Genomic DNA, 16,631 nt, shown 5'->3' on the forward strand with positions numbered 1-16,631 from the left:
TTGTTAGTTGATTTTCATGACAAAGAACAACTTCATCATGAAACAACTAATATCTTGCTACTCAAAAGCAGCAGCAGAGACTTCAACGGAGCAGGTAAAACGTACTTCCTGATGCCAAGACGAATGATGGCCTCTTGTGGCCAATTGGTATCAAGATATTATGGCATTTAACATGCTTCCAAGTCTTAGAGCTAAAAATATTTGTATTTGATTTTTCTGGATTCAAATGTTGCATGTACCGAAAAAGAAAAAGGAAAGAAAAAAACACAATTGAGAGCTAATCTGTGCTCTAAAACCTAGTGGACCACTGGGTGGGAGTCATGGTAACAAGCAATCAAGTATCCTCCACTGTGGAAAGAAGCATTTCTACAAACAGTGCTGTGTAAGACAGCAGCGATCTAGTGGCCCCTCTGGTGTTCCTGCAACTAGATGGGTGTAGGCCTCAGTATCAAGGAGTTAGGGTGACTATCATGCTTCAAACACCCAGTACTATAAACACTTCTAAGAAAACATTTGTGGAGGAAAAGCAATGATCTAGTCCCACTGTTATCAGTGCAACTGAGGGTGTAGGCCTCCGTATCATGGAAAAGTGGTACCTCCAACTCTCCTTTCCAAACAGTCCTCTGCTTAAAGGCAGTGCTACTTTATTAGACAGTGGAGAGAGACAGGAATCAGAATCAGAATCATGTTCACTGCCAAATACAATAAATGCACATGAATTTGCCGAGTAGCACTGGCGCAGAGACATGTGTGGAATATTTTCCAGATGTGTTGGGTGGGGATCATTTTGGTTCAGTTTCCGCTCCTGCTGCTGGGTGTTTTCCTGGATCAGTTCTAGTAGGTCTTGCAGTTTATTAATGGCTCTCACTTGGATATTTAGCTTATATCATGATATTGATAGAAATTATACTGTATATGACACTCCTACGAAAACAATAGGCTGCTATGGAGGAACGGAATAATCAGCATAATTGAAAGAGTGTAGGCTCTGTTACGTTATTAGATATGGAAACTATCATGTTTCCGACACACCATATCAAACATTTCAGAGAAAACAAGGCTGCAGTCCGTTCAGTTAGGTTTTTACACTGACACCAGCAGTCCGTTCAGTTAGGTTTTTACACTGACACCAGCAGTCCGTTCAGTTAGGTTTTTACACTGACACCAACAGCCGTTTATCTCCATGGAATACATCTTTTAGATGGCGTGTAGTTTAAAAATAAAGAACAAAAAAATATGTACGCACTACGTACATATTTTGTTATTTTTAAATTGGCACTGTCACCTCTCTCAGTCTCTTGCACCTGCTCTTATTTCCTCTCTTTTCCTCCCTCCCTCCCTCTTTCTCAGTTTCTCTCTCTCTCTCTCTCACACTCTCTCTGTCTCTCTCGCTCTCTCTCTCTCTCTCTCTCTCTCTCTCTCACACTCTCTCTCTGTCTCTCTCACTCTCTTCTATTTCTCTCCGCCATCCTCCAGCACCCTCTACTTTCTCAGGACCACGCTGCTTTAACTTTCATGTAATTACAACACAAATTACATATCATTATGAAATTAGACTCTCCAAGAAGATTGACAAATGTTTGGGTTGCAGCCCAGTTCTATAAATTGAAGTCGTGAGATGTGTCTCGAGTGTTGAGTGGAGATATATGACAGACTGTACAAAACACACAGTGTAGGAAGTGGCTCACGACGACCACACAGCTCAGCTCAACGTGTAAGAAGGTGCAGGGGAATAGTATCGGGAAAGAGCGCTTGAGTAAAGTAAGCCCAAAGATACTCAATACACCAACAAGATGACTCAATACACGCTGCGCGCGCCGCATGATATACATATTCCTGTCTCCTAAGTGGGCGTGGTCGCCTCTCCCCCCGGCCACCCACCTCGGTTTGGAAATGTTGTGAACGCCATGTGGATGGATGGAAAATACAGATAACTTGTTTCATTACAATTACAACACAAAGCTTAGGCATTTTTAACACTAAAGCACTTACTGCTTGTGTATTATTTTGCCATTCCTTTTTATCTGATATCAACCCAGTACAAGATCCGACTAGAGATATGTTGCAGGATCTCGCCAGAGTGTGTGGTTGAGACAGAGACAGGTCCCGAACAAAGTTCATTTTCTCCTCATGGTCTGTTTGAAACATGCCATTTTTGTGTCAGAATATTCAGAACATACTCTATGTGGCTTGTGAAAAATGGGGCTATTATTTACTTCGGTAACTATAGTCTCCTAAAGGGGTGTGGCAGTGGCGAAACCCACGTGATATAGATAACAGGAATTGACTCGCAGTTGTCTCGCTCTAATAAACAGTCTCTGGTGGTAAGTCTATTCAGCCTACATATATACATATACAGCAAGTAGTAGTAGACCTTTTATGCTCCTTATTTGATAGGTTACATACTTCGACATGTACTGTAACTGTGTGTGTGTTTGTGTGCATGTGTGTCTCCTACCATCAGTCTCAGTGGGTGTGTCCTCAGGTGAGGGAGTGGCCCCCCATTCCATGGCAGTAAGGATCTGTACCACCAGGAGCCGCCTCAGCGACACTAGGTCAGCACCTTTAAGGCCCGCCTCCAACTGCTGCACGACACCCCGCCCTGGCTGGCTGGTCACCACAGTAACCTGGGAAAACAGACAGGAAATGGAAAAATTGCCTCTGTAAATAAGTTTACACATTTGGCAAACAACAAAACACGTTTTAGGCTATGATAAGTAAAGACAGGTAGAGAATTCAACCCTAAGCATGGGAGGCTTTAATAGCTTCATAAACTGAACAACCTGCAAGCAGCCTCGGCAGGCAGTCACAGTACGACATCACTGATGCTGTTTTCTTCTTCTGTGGTGTTTTATGGCAGTTGGCATCCTTTATGTTGCATTACCACCTCCTTCTGGATTTATCCATCCCCTGTTTCCCGCTCACACTTGAATTCCCCACTGATGATGTCACAAGGTCTATGATGTGATAGGAAGGATTGGATTGTGACATCATCAGTGATGTCATAAAATCACTGATGATGTCACTGATGTTGCAATGTCTATGCATGACATCATCAGTGATTTGCCACATCATCAGTGATTTGCCACTGATGATGTCATATACATTACAACATTATCAGTGGGATAAATATTATAAACTGTGATAAGATAAGATAACCTAAGATATAATCAAATTTATGTCAGACAATCAAAGCACCAGGAGTGAGAGTCCCAGCCCCGAGAAAGAGAGCCCCAGCCCAAAGAGAGAGACCTCCAGCCCAGCGAGAGAGAGCTCCAGCCCCAAGGGAGAGACCCCCAGCCCAGAGGGAGAGAGCCCCAGCACAGAGAAAGAAAGCCCCAGCCCCGAGGGAGAGAGCCCCAGCCCCGAGGGAGAGAGCCCCAGCACAGAGAAAGAAAGCCCCAGCCCCGAGGGAGAGAGCCCCAGCACAGAGAAAGAAACCCCCAGCCCAGAGAGAGAGACCTCCAGCCCAGAGAGAGAGACCCCCAGCACCGAGAGAGAGACCCCCAGCCCCGAGAGAGAGACCTCCAGCCCTGTGAGGGAGAAGCACAAAGACGAGCGAGCCTCTGTAGCTTCTCCAGATTGGGAAAACGTGACAGCAGAAGAATACCCAGGGGTCCTCCGCCAGGCTCAAGCAAAGCAGGAGAAACTCTTCCAGCGCAGGAAACAGCTGCATTTGAAGCTGGTCCCGTACCTGAAGAAGAAGATGGTAGAAGATGGGCAGCTGGAGAAGGGGCCCGATCTGGAGCAGCGCTGCGAGAAAATAAAGAGCGAAATGGCCGACATCAAGCAGCAATACGCCAGAGAGGTTCAGGCAGCTCAGCAGCAAAAGGAAGAGCAGCGACTGCAGATTGAAAAGCAGCAGGCCCAGGTGGAAAGTGAGTGGCGTGCCCTGGTGGAGCTGAAGCAGGACGTAGCCATGACGGTGTTGAGTCGAAGCATGGGTAAACAGATAGCTCAGACCAAGGTGGAGGACATGATGGCATTGGAGCAGCTCAGGCACAACGAGCTGCGCCGACTGCGCCTGGAGCACATCAGGCTGAAGACCAAGGTGGGCAGGTTGGAAGACGAAATCCGCGCGATGGAGGAGCCCGCTGACGATTGCGAGAAGACCAGTGCTATGGAGAAAAAAACCAGCACTTTGAAGAAGAAAACCAGCACTACGGGGAAGAAACCCAGCACTGTGGAGGTCTTAACACATGTGAAGGAGAAGCTGCACTGGGCCCAGACGGAGTGCCTGTACAAGCGAGCCCAGCTGGCCGAGTTGGACGCTGAGGTGGCCACGAATAAGAAAGAGCTGATCAAGATCAAGCAATGCCGCAACAGTATCCACAGAGACAACGAGAGGCTGAAGCATAAGAGCGGACTCCTGGGCAACACGGTCCTGATCCGCGACTACGAGGACACCCATGATGCCTGCGACCAGCTGAAGGAAAGACTGGGCGATAAAAAATGCAACAACTAGACAATACCCGGCAGTGTAACACTATGGTGATTTATGACATCAGTGATGACTAATCTGACATCAGTCACACACAGCCTCTTCCCTTGTTTGCATCTTCTCCTAGAAGATACCTGCGCAGAGATGGTTTTTAAGTGGCATGGGGGGGGGGGGGGGGGGGGGGGCACTTCTCCCAACGCCACTGACTTAGTTGCAGAGGAGAGGATTGTGATGGCAAGACAACCTGGATAACTGGCACCTCCTCACAAGTGAAAAGATATGTAGCCAAGCAGCTCGGCCACTGATCAACTTATTTTTGTCCTCAATTATTAGGGCTCGTGCAGAGCCGTATAATAGAAGAGTTGCAACATCTCCATTCACTCCAATGGACCAGTTTTTTACCTCACAAAAAGTTCCCCCAAGTAAGGTTCTGGATTAAGCAGCGCTGTCGAGTTGCCGCAAAATGGAACGTTTGTGATGTACTTTGAAAGGGTCAGACGTTAAAGAATCAAATTGTATATTATCAGCTTTATTTTGTGCATTCAAACGTAGTGCGAGCCCCCTTCCTGGCTATTCATTGGCTACATGTCACGCATTTTGGACCTCTGCTGGTGCCACTTACTAGATTGCTCTGGGCTGGTGATGATATCAGTGATGATGTCATCAGGGTTGTCAGTCAGTCAGTCAGCTTCCGACCTTCCAAACTTCAGACAGAGCCAGATAGGCCGGCAGCCAGCTGCCAGGCAAAAATGTGAATGTTACCCGCACAATGATATTTTATGGCATGTCTACGACTTGATTCACAGTTGCCATTCAGTTCAGTTTGTGAGGTCTCCTGACAGCAGCATCAGTCAGGTGACCTCACTGATGGAAATTCTAGAATAGAATAGAATTGAAGTATGATCTCACTGTGTTCCCGCGTGATGCCACACTGATGACATCACTGATAGATAGATAGATAGATAGATAGATAGATAGATAGATAGATAGATAGATAGATAGATAGATAGCTAGTAGGGGTGTCACAATATATCGTCCCACGAAATTTCGCGATAGTAAAACGTCACGATATGTATCGTTGAGATGAAATCTCATATCGTGAAAAAAAAAAAAAAAAAAAAAAAATCCAAAAATAGACAAAGAAACGTCTTTGTTTGTTGAAGTTCAATGTGTGGAAAGTAGTTCAGTTGAACAAGTCTCTGAAGAGACACATGAGAAGTTATACAGGAGAGAAACCATTCAATTGAGTTTCTGGCAAAACTGTTTACTTGACAGGAAAAACTGAAGATGCATAAAAAATAGACTAAGAAAAGTCTTGTTGTTTGAGTTTGAAGAAAAACTGAAGATGCATAATGAGAATTTATACTGCTGAGAAACCTTTTAGTTCAAAGTAAATCTAAGTGACAGTGTAACTCATTCTATTTCAAGATAAGCCTTATCTCCAATCTCATGTTTTTTCTAGTTGTTATTGTAATAACAATTTCCCACAACAGCATGTTTTGTATTTGTGCATTTCAAATAAAATACTACTTTTCCAGTCATATATTGTCATTATTCAAGTTTAAAAAAATATTGTTAAAATCGTATCGTATCGTATCGTTATCGTGAACCCAGTATCGTGATACGTATCGTATCGTGAACTGAGTGTATCGTGACACCCCTAATAGCTAGACAGACAAACAAACTTTACTGTCATTCAGAATACAACAAGTGCACGCTAAACGAAATTCCGTTGCATAGGACTCAGCACAGCGTTAAAAAAGGCACAGCCTAGGATTTAAAATATGGGGGTTAAAATGCATGTAAAATATATAAAAAATATTGTAATATACTAAAAGCAGCAAAAAAATAAGATAAAACGTCAGAGATGGACACTGGGAGAATTGTAAAGTGGAGTAGTGGAAAAAAGACCTGAGGATATTATAAAGTGGTGAGTTCGGTTGTGCAAAAGTGCTTATTTTGAGTTCAGCAGTCTGATGGCTTGGGGGAAGAAACTGTTGCAGAATCTGGTGGTCCTGCACCGGATGCTGCAGAACCTCCTACCAGATGCCAGCAGGGAGAACAGTCTGTGGTGGGGGTGTCACTGATGATGTTTTGGACTCGGGACATGCAGCGCTGAGGTGCGATGTCCTGAATGGAGGAGAGGGGAGTTCCGATGATTTTCTCCGCTGTCCTCACCACTCTTCTTCTCACATACTAGATTGTGATAACATCTTTCTTTCTTGGAGACAGACAGACCCTCTTGTAGACGCCTCTGCCCCTAGTGGCCACACCGTAAAAACCACAGTTTTACCATTATTAAGCCACACTGTTCTTCTTTCCTCACTCACTTCACTTCACCTTCACCTATCCCATAACCCCCGGAGGCTCGTTGGGGCGACTCAACTCACTCCGCAAAAAAACTGTTGTTTGAATTGTTCCAGCTGGCTCTATGAAAGCTCCAATGTGTGTTTCAAGTTCAAGTTCCAAATGTCCTATCTTCCAAAGAACTGGCCAAGCTTAAAAAGCCCACGACTCGCTGATTCTTTGCAGCTATGTCATATAACCACTGACATGCAGAGTAAGAAAAACAACACCACCACAACAAAGCATTCTTTGTGTCTGATGGTAATATTTCTGTGCTGCTTTATGGACACGACATGCAGTATATTCCAGTTATTAAACTAAATGCATGATGTCAGAACCGCAACTTTTACAATCCCATTAAAGCAAACGTCCACCTTAAAACAAAATATAGACACACTCAATGTTATCCGGATAAACCTCGAGACACTGTACACATACTGTGAAACTATGATATGAAATATAACAATGACAATCCCTTTACCTTACTTGTTTCCTCGTCTGCTATTTTAGGGTTTACTATAGACGGTTTTCACGCAATTGTGTTGCTAAGGAACCGTCTGAAACCTAGCTTATTTCCTGTCATTTATTGTACCAGCAAACACTGCAACAGGAAGTACAGTAAGCTGGGGGCAATTTAGAATGTTTATGTTGTCGAGTTGAAACCGTATAGAAAATGTTTCATGACTCTGGGACATGGGAATAAACCATATATGATAATGCATCACAAAATGTTTTCCCTCAGCTCCTCCTGACACAGTTGACTTTTTCTTCAGCCCCAAGATTTCTGCAGCAGACTGATTTCATGCTGCAATAGCACCCAGGCAGGCACTGCACCCAGGCACTGCACTCAGGCAGCAGCACCCAGGCACTGCACTCAGGCAGCAGCACCCAGACACTGCACTCAGGCAGCAGCACCCAGGCACTGCACTCAGGCAGCAGCACCCAGACACTGCACTCAGGCAGCAGCACCCAGACACTGCACTCAGGCAGCAGCACCCAGACACTGCACTCAGGCAGCAGCACCCAGACACTGCACTCAGGCAGCAGCACCCAGGCACTGCACTCAGGCAGCAGCACCCAGGCACTGCACTCAGGCAGCAGCACCCAGACACTGCACTCAGGCAGCAGCACCCAGACACTGCACTCAGGCAGCAGCACCCAGACACTGCACTCAGGCAGCAGCACCCAGACACTGCATTCAGGCAGCAGCACCCCGGCACTGCACTCAGGCAGCAGCACCCAGGCACTGCACTCAGGCAGCAGCACCCAGACACTGCACTCAGGCAGCAGCACCCAGACACTGCACTCAGGCAGCAGCACCCAGACACTGCACTCAGGCAGCAGCACCCAGACACTGCACTCAGGCAGCAGCACCCAGGCACTGCACTCAGGCAGCAGTACCCAGGCACTGCACTCAGGCAGCAGCACCCAGACACTGCACTCAGGCAGCAGCACCCAGACACTGCACTCAGGCAGCAGCACCCAGACACTGCACTCAGGCAGCAGCACCCAGACACTGCATTCAGGCAGCAGCACCCCGGCACTGCACTCAGGCAGCAGCACCCAGGCACTGCACTCAGGCAGCAGCACCCAGACACTGCACTCAGGCAGCAGCACCCAGGCACTGCACTCAGGCAGTAGCTTGTTCAACATCACTAACGGCTATATTTGATGACAGAAAAAGCAGGTTTGCTTTTCTGACGTGTGTGTACACGTCATGGGAGTAACAGATAAACTGATGTTAGGCTAATGTTGGGCAGGCTCCTGAAGTCGGTGTTATGCAAGTTACTTTCAAAATGTAATATACTACATATTAGTAGTTACTTTCATTTGAAAGTAATGTTACTTTACAATATTACTGTCTGTGTAGAGTAACTTGTTACTTATTACACTACTTCTGCATTACTTTCACCAAAATAACTGCAGTAGCAGAATGACACCGCCGCCCCGTCGAACCATCCCAAAAAATAATTTCAACCATCTTGAAGTCAGTGTAAACCGTCCAAGATTCTAAATATTATCTTTTTCCTTTGTTATTGTCATGTTTAGTGGTTATTTGCATAAGAACACACAATTTGATTAGGAAATGATGGCATCTTTATTTAAATTGTGCTTTGATGATTATTTTTTTACTCAATTTGTAACTGTATTACTTGACAAAGTACCTGGTATAATATTACTGAAATCCTATTTGTAAAAGTAATGTATTACATGCAATATGATGCTTTTGTAATGAGTTCCCCCAACACTGCTCCTGAGTCACATTAACACTGGCAGTAAATGATGATTCTAATGGGTTCTGCCCTCTGCTTCCTGCTCTGTTGGACAAACCAAATTTAGGTGGCCTGCACACACAACACATGTGAACGCTTTGGCAATCATACCGAGAGCACTTCCAATGTGTGCTTTGTTTTGTTTCCCCCTGCGTCCTGAGTCGCGTGCAGTACAGTTCAGGACGTAACGATCACACGGACGGTAGCCAGCTGGTTTCGTCTGTTTGATGTTGTTCACTGTAAACATGAAACATGAAAGCCAGATTATTGGCAATTCCGGCTGCAGCTGAGCTTGAAGATCCCTCTGGGAGGAGAAGAGGTAGGAGGAGCACGCTTTTCCTCCAAATGTTGAACTTTTTCAGCTTGAGACGCTAAGAGCGCTCCGCCACAAACACTAGGCACTGGGAGCATTTAAACGCGAGGTGCGTTCCTTGAGCACGCTTAGCACGTCCTTCCTTACCATAGAGAATGAATTGCAGAAAGGCGCTGGCAGCTCAAATAAGCCCGTTGGGTCTGCACGGCTGCTTAATGCTCTGTTTGGACAAACCAGACTTAGGATCTGAGTATCAGTACACATCAGTACACAGTACACACACTGATTTTAGGGACACATACACACACCCACGCACGCACACACACGTGTGCGCACACACACACACACACACACACACACACACACACACAAAGGGTCATGTGTCTGTTTAGTGTCTCTCTGGCCCCTAATAGTGCTATTCATATCAGTTGCTGTCGGAAACAGCGGGTCTTAGTGTAATCATCTGTCCAGTGCCTCCTAATAAAGCACCCTGAACAACACAGAGCCCAGTGTCCAGAGGACCAACTGTTCCAATTTAACACAGACGACAGTGAGCGGCTAACATTCTGCCTATAATCTACATTTAACTAATGAGATGCTTTCGGTAATGTCGGCTATCCTTCCTACTCCGCTAAAGATACTGCGCTCTGCTTGTATCTAAAATAGGTGTGACATTGAGGGGTCTGGAACTTTTTAAGCTCCAGCTGATTTTTTAGTTGCTGGAAATAAATTATATCTTGTTGCAAAACAATATCATGCGAAGGCTGGCAGTACCTGGAGTATAACATAAATACTGTATAGGAACTACTATTTTTCTAAATGGACTGGTGAATCCAAGTGATAGCTAATGATCCTTTAGTGATTTCAACAAGGGGAGAGATGTAGTGTACGAGAGGGTGGGGAAACAGATTAGACGGGGGGTTTGAAATGGATATCACTACTAGGATGCTGGTTTATTTGTACATTCTGATCTGAACTCCTGAGGCTTGTTTTCTCATGTCAATGGCACGACTCGTCTAGGCAGATGGCTCTGCTCTGCGGCAACTGAATGGAGCCCATATACGGCATTAAGGAGAAATGCACATGAGCTGGTTTTAAGGGGTCTGGTCTAAAGGGACAGTTAACAGAGACATTTTAAACCTTGTTTTTTTAAAGGTCGCGTTTCGTGTAAAACAAGATGTCCTTGCTTCTTTGATCATAAAGGACTTGGGTGTGCTATACTGTATAAACAGCCATATAAGGAAAAACTGCCTCCAAACAAGCTGTTTTGACTTCCACGACGTTGTGACATCACAATGTATGTAACACTCATTCCATTTGCCCACTTGCAGCACCGCCAGGGGCGGTTCTAGGCCTTTTTTGGGTGGGCTTTAGCCCACCCAAAAATAGTCTCAGCCCACCCAAAAAAAAAAATTTTTTTTTTTTTTTTTCTCCAAATCCATGGTGGTCATTAGTAGCAGTTTCTGTTAAAATTATCTTTATTTATTATTTATTTTTGCTTTAAAACTATTTTTTAATTTTCTGCTTAACTCATTGAGTGCCAGCCACTTTTGGAGAACGGACGCTCCCAGTGCCAGAGTTTCAGAGCGTTTTCAGTGATTTCTCGAGGAAATCAGAATATTGTGTGATATTACTATGTAAACACCGAACACGCACAAAGAACGAGGAGACTCTACTGTATCATCAGCAAAAAAAAGTTTATTGATACCATTTTCCGTTCTTTAGTTATGAGCCGGAGAAGATAGGTTGTTTTCAGCAAAAACAGGCGTTTCAAATTAGAAGCTGAGATATTCAGCCTTTTGTGAAATGAAGCATTTCAAGCACATTCACTGACTCTGAAGCTAATATTTTCTGACCTGAAACATCTGAACAGCACCCACACACCCCTCAACTCCAAACTCCTCCTCTGTGGGAGTGTCTCTGGTGGCTCTGCTCGCTCTGCTGGCTGCTGCGTGTGTCAGGCGAGTCTCTGCTGCCTGCTATGGCAGGCTCTGCTGCCTTACGGATCCACGTTCGGATGGCGGCCGCTCGTCGGGGGAGTCTGGATCGGGCTCGCGTTCGTCTGCGTTTCTGGGGTTTCGGTTGTGAGCTGGGATGAAGCTGCGTCCGATTATAGGCTTTCTGCTGCGCGTTTCAAAGTGCGCTGCACCCAGTCTATTTTCGGAGCGCTCAGCCTTGTGCGCCGGCTCCCAGCGCGACACTGAAAAGCCAAACCATTCTCATGAGTATGGTTTGGCTTTGGTTTTATTTTCTGGCGGCTAATCGTGTGGAGAAACTATGCAGCAGAGACAGAGGGGCTCATTTGTGGGAGCGGATTGACTGCTGTTCGCAGCTAACGTTGGCTCCAGGCAGCCAGAGCAATCTGTGCCGCTCTGGCTCATGCATCGGTTTCTCTTTCATCACGGGGCTTTTTCTGATTTTTTTCCTCAACTTTCTCTAATCTGGAGAGCACTGTCGCCACCTAATGGGTCCATAAAATAGGTTATACACCTTCAATAGCTACAATATTTTTACAGGAGATGCACGAGGCTTTGATCCACGTCCCACCGTCAAAAAACGCAATTGACGACTTTAGTCGTCTTTGGCACTCTACGTTACTATTCGAATTGACGACTATACTCGTCCTTGGCACTCAATGAGTTAAAGTTCATGAAAAAAAGTGGCATTCTTGTTTTTCCCCACAATAATTTCATAATACCATTTGTAATGCCACCGTTGTAGTGCTGTTGTTCAAAATTAAAGTACATTTTCTCAGATTTATTGGTGTCTTTCTAGTCACACAATTTAATAGTCAGTGTTTCCCATACACTGATCTATTTGTGGTGGTACACCCTATATAGATTTTGACCCCCACAAATACTGCCACATATTAATTTCAACTAGTTGACTGCAAACTCCTGCTTTAGTGCTTACAGTATATTATTATCTTGTCGGAATTTTATTCCAGCCAATAAGTTATGAAGTTCCCTTTTGATTTAATTTTACTTTTGTTTTGCCTACAAAGCAAAATGTTACTTTACTTGAAACTCCCCTGAAGTGATTTTGGTATTATGTATGCAAGCATAATTCTACCATAAGTAACCTGTATGCAGAATATATATAGTATATATAGGGAAACAATTATTTTTTCATTGCTGTAAAACCACAGAACGGTAAAGAAGATATTGATGTGTGTAGTTCTTCATAGATCTAGTCTCTTCATTTTGATCTCAAAGTGCACCAGCTTCATCCATTTTTACTTGAAACTGTACAAAATTTCCTTCCGGGGGGGCATGCCCCCGGACCCCCCTAGGGGTTCAGCGGTCAATGACCTTTGGGTGGGCTGAGCCCACCCAAAGGTCTGATGCTAAAACCGCCCCTGAGCACCGCCCCCTGCCAACTGAATGCTGAAGACAAGCCTTGTCAGAAAAACATTCAACTGTACCAGAGATGGATCTATCCTAACAGATCATCTTATCCTTCAAAACAGCGCATAGTTAATGAAGGGAGAGACCGAGCAGATCAGTTCCACAAAGGCTAGATTTTGTTTTGGGTTTTTTTGCAACAGAATTCATAATCTTGTTTTAAAGACCCGTGAGACATGTTTTAAACAGCTAAAAATCACATGAAATGGGACCTTTAAATATGCAAATTAGATTTCTGATTCAATATAGTTTTTTTATAGCTCGTATACACCGGAGTGGATCTGAAGAGAGCTGAGTTAAGAGGTGTAAATGGTGCCTGCTCCCTACATTAGCATGAAGCACAAAGCTTGAATACCAACGTGGGCCCACTTCAGTCTGAGCTACTCTGCAGTTGTTGTATCGGCTAGGATCTGCTGATAAGTGCTAGATCTTCATAAATGTTGATACACTGGTATGGCATCACCAGCTTCATCTACTGTAATACTGAGTTCAGGCAGGTTCAGTGTTCAGTCCCAGAGGATGACTGATTGAAGGAAGGACAGACAGCAGAGGGGATGTAGCTCAGTGGTAGAGCGCATGCTTCGCATGTATGAGGTCCTGGGTTCAATCCCCAGCATCTCCAGTTCTTATGGTTTTACAAACACTACCAGAGTTAGGGTCTGGACTACTTTAAATGAAATAAGTTATTTGCATAAACAGTAGCTCACCCTTGCATAGGGTGTGTGTGTGTGTTTGTGTGCAATGGCATGTCCTGATATCGCTCTTGGTATCTTTTCCTGGACCATCATTTTTCCCTAGTATGGGCCAGGATGACCACGCCCCGAACTCAATTGATTGGTCGTCGCAACTGCTTCTTCCTGGAAATGTGTGGCAAGTACAACAAATGTGGTTAAGATATAGGGTTAGGGTTTTCTTATCTAACCACGACCATAACCAAACCCTAACCCTAACCACATTGTTGTACTTGCCTAAACCTAATGTCCACCCCCCTTGTGTTTTATAAAAATGTGTGTGGTTTGACCAGGAATCAAACCCCATCCTCAGATTGGAAGGCAAGCACCTTACCCATTAAGCCACAAGACCGAGCACACCCTGAATTGCACTTTGTTCACACCTTAACCCTAATCTTAACCATATTTTTTAAAACTTGCCACACGTTTTCAGGAAGAAGCAGTTGCAGCGACCAATCAAATGAGTTTGGGGTGTGGTCATTCCGGCCCATACTAGGGAAAAACGATGGTCTGGGAAAGATACCAACACACGGCGATATCAGGACGTGCGACTGGTTTCTGAAGTTGCTGACTGTGTCACTCACCTCCACAGATGCGTTGTTGCTGGCCTGGTTGCCAGCGCTGGTATGTCTGCTGTACTGTTTAAACTGCTGCAGGCTGTCCAGTACTGCCTGACGCAGCAGCTCCCCTCCTCTGGCCGGTCCTATGATACAACCTTCACCTGGGATGGACCTCAGCTCCTCCACAGAGGAATGAATCCTGGCCAGGTTACCACGGACCTGCTGAAAACAGAGAGGGAGGGAGAGAGAGAAGGAAAAAAGGGAGGAAGAGAGAGAGAGAAAGATGGGGTGGGCGAGGGAGCGACAGGTAGAAACAGAGAGAAGAGAAGTGAACAAAACTTCAAAACCTCTGGCTTCAAAACCAGAGTCCAAAAACCAATGGACTCTGTACATATTTTTATGGTCTATGGCAGGGGTTCCCAAAATGTTCTGACCAAGTACAGTACCACTACGTACCAAACCAAATTTCCCAGGGACCACTTCCACTGCATATAGTCCATAAAATAAAATTTGCTGATTTAACCATGCAATAGCAGCAGAAAGGCAAAATAACAATATAAGGGTACTAGCTGGTTCAAAATGCACACACACACACAACTGCCAACATTAGGCTGTGAAAAAGAGGACCCCTTTGAAAAAGTTTTTTGCCCTCGCCAAAATTTAGCCTAACTTTGGAGTGTTATTTAGCTACCTTCCTGACAAGCTAGCGTGACATGGTTTGTACAAATCGATTCCTTAAGTCTTCTAGTTTCATATGATACCAGAAACTTCACTCTAGCTTTAAAACTGAGCCTGCTGCAGCCTCTGAAAGTAAATGTTCAAAATTGTGATGTTTCCCAAATATCGCGATATTTCCGAAAATCGGCTTAATCCGGCAACTGCTCAGGGTTAATGTCACGTGTATGTAAAAACTGTTGTCTGGTCTCTGGCGGACCACCAGGCGGAGCCCCGCGGACCACCAGTTTGGGAACCAATGGTCTATGGTAACCGGCCACACTCTGTCTGTCTGCCTGTCTGTCTGCCTGCCTGTCTGTCTGCCTGCCTGCCTGTCTGTTTGTCTGCCTGTCTGTCTGTCTGTCTGTCTGCCTGTCTGTCTGTCTGTCTGTCTGCCTGTCTGCCTGCCTGCCTGTCTGCCTGTCTGTCTGCCTGTCTGCCTGTCTGTCTGTCTGTCTGTCTGCCTGCCTGTCTGCCTGTCTGCCTGTCTGTCTGCCTGTCTGGCTGTCTGTCTGTCTGTCTGTCTGTCTGTCTGTCTGTCTGCCTGTCTGTCTCTCTCCATCTCTTTCTTACCACAAACGGCAGTAGACACTCCTGCCGCATGCTGATGGCGTACAGGCTGAGCAGCGGTATCCTGCAGGGTCCGTCCAGACTACAGGCCAGGGACAGGAAGTTGTCCAGAGCCTTGCAGATCACAGTGCCGGTGTCAGACCACCAGGGCGGCAGCGCGTCCACGATCAGGACCCTGGGCGGTTGCCGTAGAAACGAGGAGGGGCAGGACACCGGGCTCACGGCCTGGGAGGAGCCTGCTGGCCTCTTCCTGGAGTCCATGGAAACGGGAATCTGAAAACAACAACATAGAAAAAAACTGCAACATTCAGGGACAAAGAAAATGTCATGTTAGTTGGCAAAAAGTAGCATTAACAGAACGATTAGCTAACTAACTTTCACTCTGAATTACCCTGGTTAAATAAAGGATAAATAAATAAAAATCATATGGACTAAATATCGGTTATTGGTCATAACAGCAATGTTAATATTGGTTATGGTATTGGCCAAAGTTTTCATATTGGCGCATCCCTACACCAAATATTTTGCATGATGATTCAAATTTCCCCTTATGTTGTCAGAAAAAACACTTAAAAGGGATGCTTAAGAGTTTATTATTTTTAGATCATTTACATCACAGCTAGCCTACATGATGCACATTTTGTAGTTTTGCCAGAAATCCATGACAAAAAAGTAGCATTTGTAAGTAATAATGTTATAATCAGTATTAGCAAATAAAACAATCCACTCCAGAGCCCTAAACGTTTTATAAGCACGTGTCTAGGCATGTGTCTGTGATGAAGCCTTTACCGATTTACAGATGGGGGTAATCCAGTTTGTCTATTTTGTCCTTTTCATTATAATTTCACACTCATTAACAGATCGACAACGCCTGGGTCATGCAACATAGAGTGGGCGTGGCCAGAAGGTCTATTGTGTGGTTCACAGTCTACTGCTGTGGGAAATACCCCACACAGAAGTCAATCACTCCATCTGAAAGCCTGTCATTATGAGATGTGTGTCTGTGATCTCATGCTTTCTGTGTATTTGTGCGTAATCGTATGTATGGTGCATGTCATCATCATTACAGGAAGAAAACCCCTTATTTGGCAACATCAATGACCCCCCGATTTAGACACACTTCCGTGTAGTTAGTCATTTCACGTTCACACCTCAGTGAGCAAGAACAGTCAAGAACAGTGGAGTTAGGGGTGGGACAAAATATCGATACTCACGGTATCGCGATATTTCCACTTGCGATACGTTATCGATACACTGGCACCAAGTATCGATATGTTTA

At 45.1% G+C, this 16,631-nt stretch overlaps 1 protein-coding gene across 1 annotated transcript in view; it reads right to left on the reverse strand.

Annotated features, from left to right (window-relative positions):
• The window catches only part of m1ap (meiosis 1 associated protein), a gene marked incomplete at both ends in the record, with an annotated part of 66,398 nt that extends 50,785 nt beyond the window's left edge, over nt 1-15,613 (reverse strand). The window contains 3 exons of the mRNA XM_083640117.1: nt 2,459-2,627; nt 14,093-14,290; nt 15,356-15,613. Coding sequence (XP_083496243.1) covers nt 2,459-2,627; nt 14,093-14,290; nt 15,356-15,613 — 625 coding nt within the window. The remainder of the gene's footprint in view (nt 1-2,458; nt 2,628-14,092; nt 14,291-15,355) is intronic.
• Nucleotides 15,614-16,631: the final 1,018 nt, after the last annotated feature.

The sequence above is a fragment of the Poromitra crassiceps genome (genome assembly GCF_964638095.1).
Source record: "Poromitra crassiceps genome assembly, chromosome: 7".
NCBI classification, from domain to species: Eukaryota; Metazoa; Chordata; class Actinopteri; order Beryciformes; family Melamphaidae; genus Poromitra; species Poromitra crassiceps.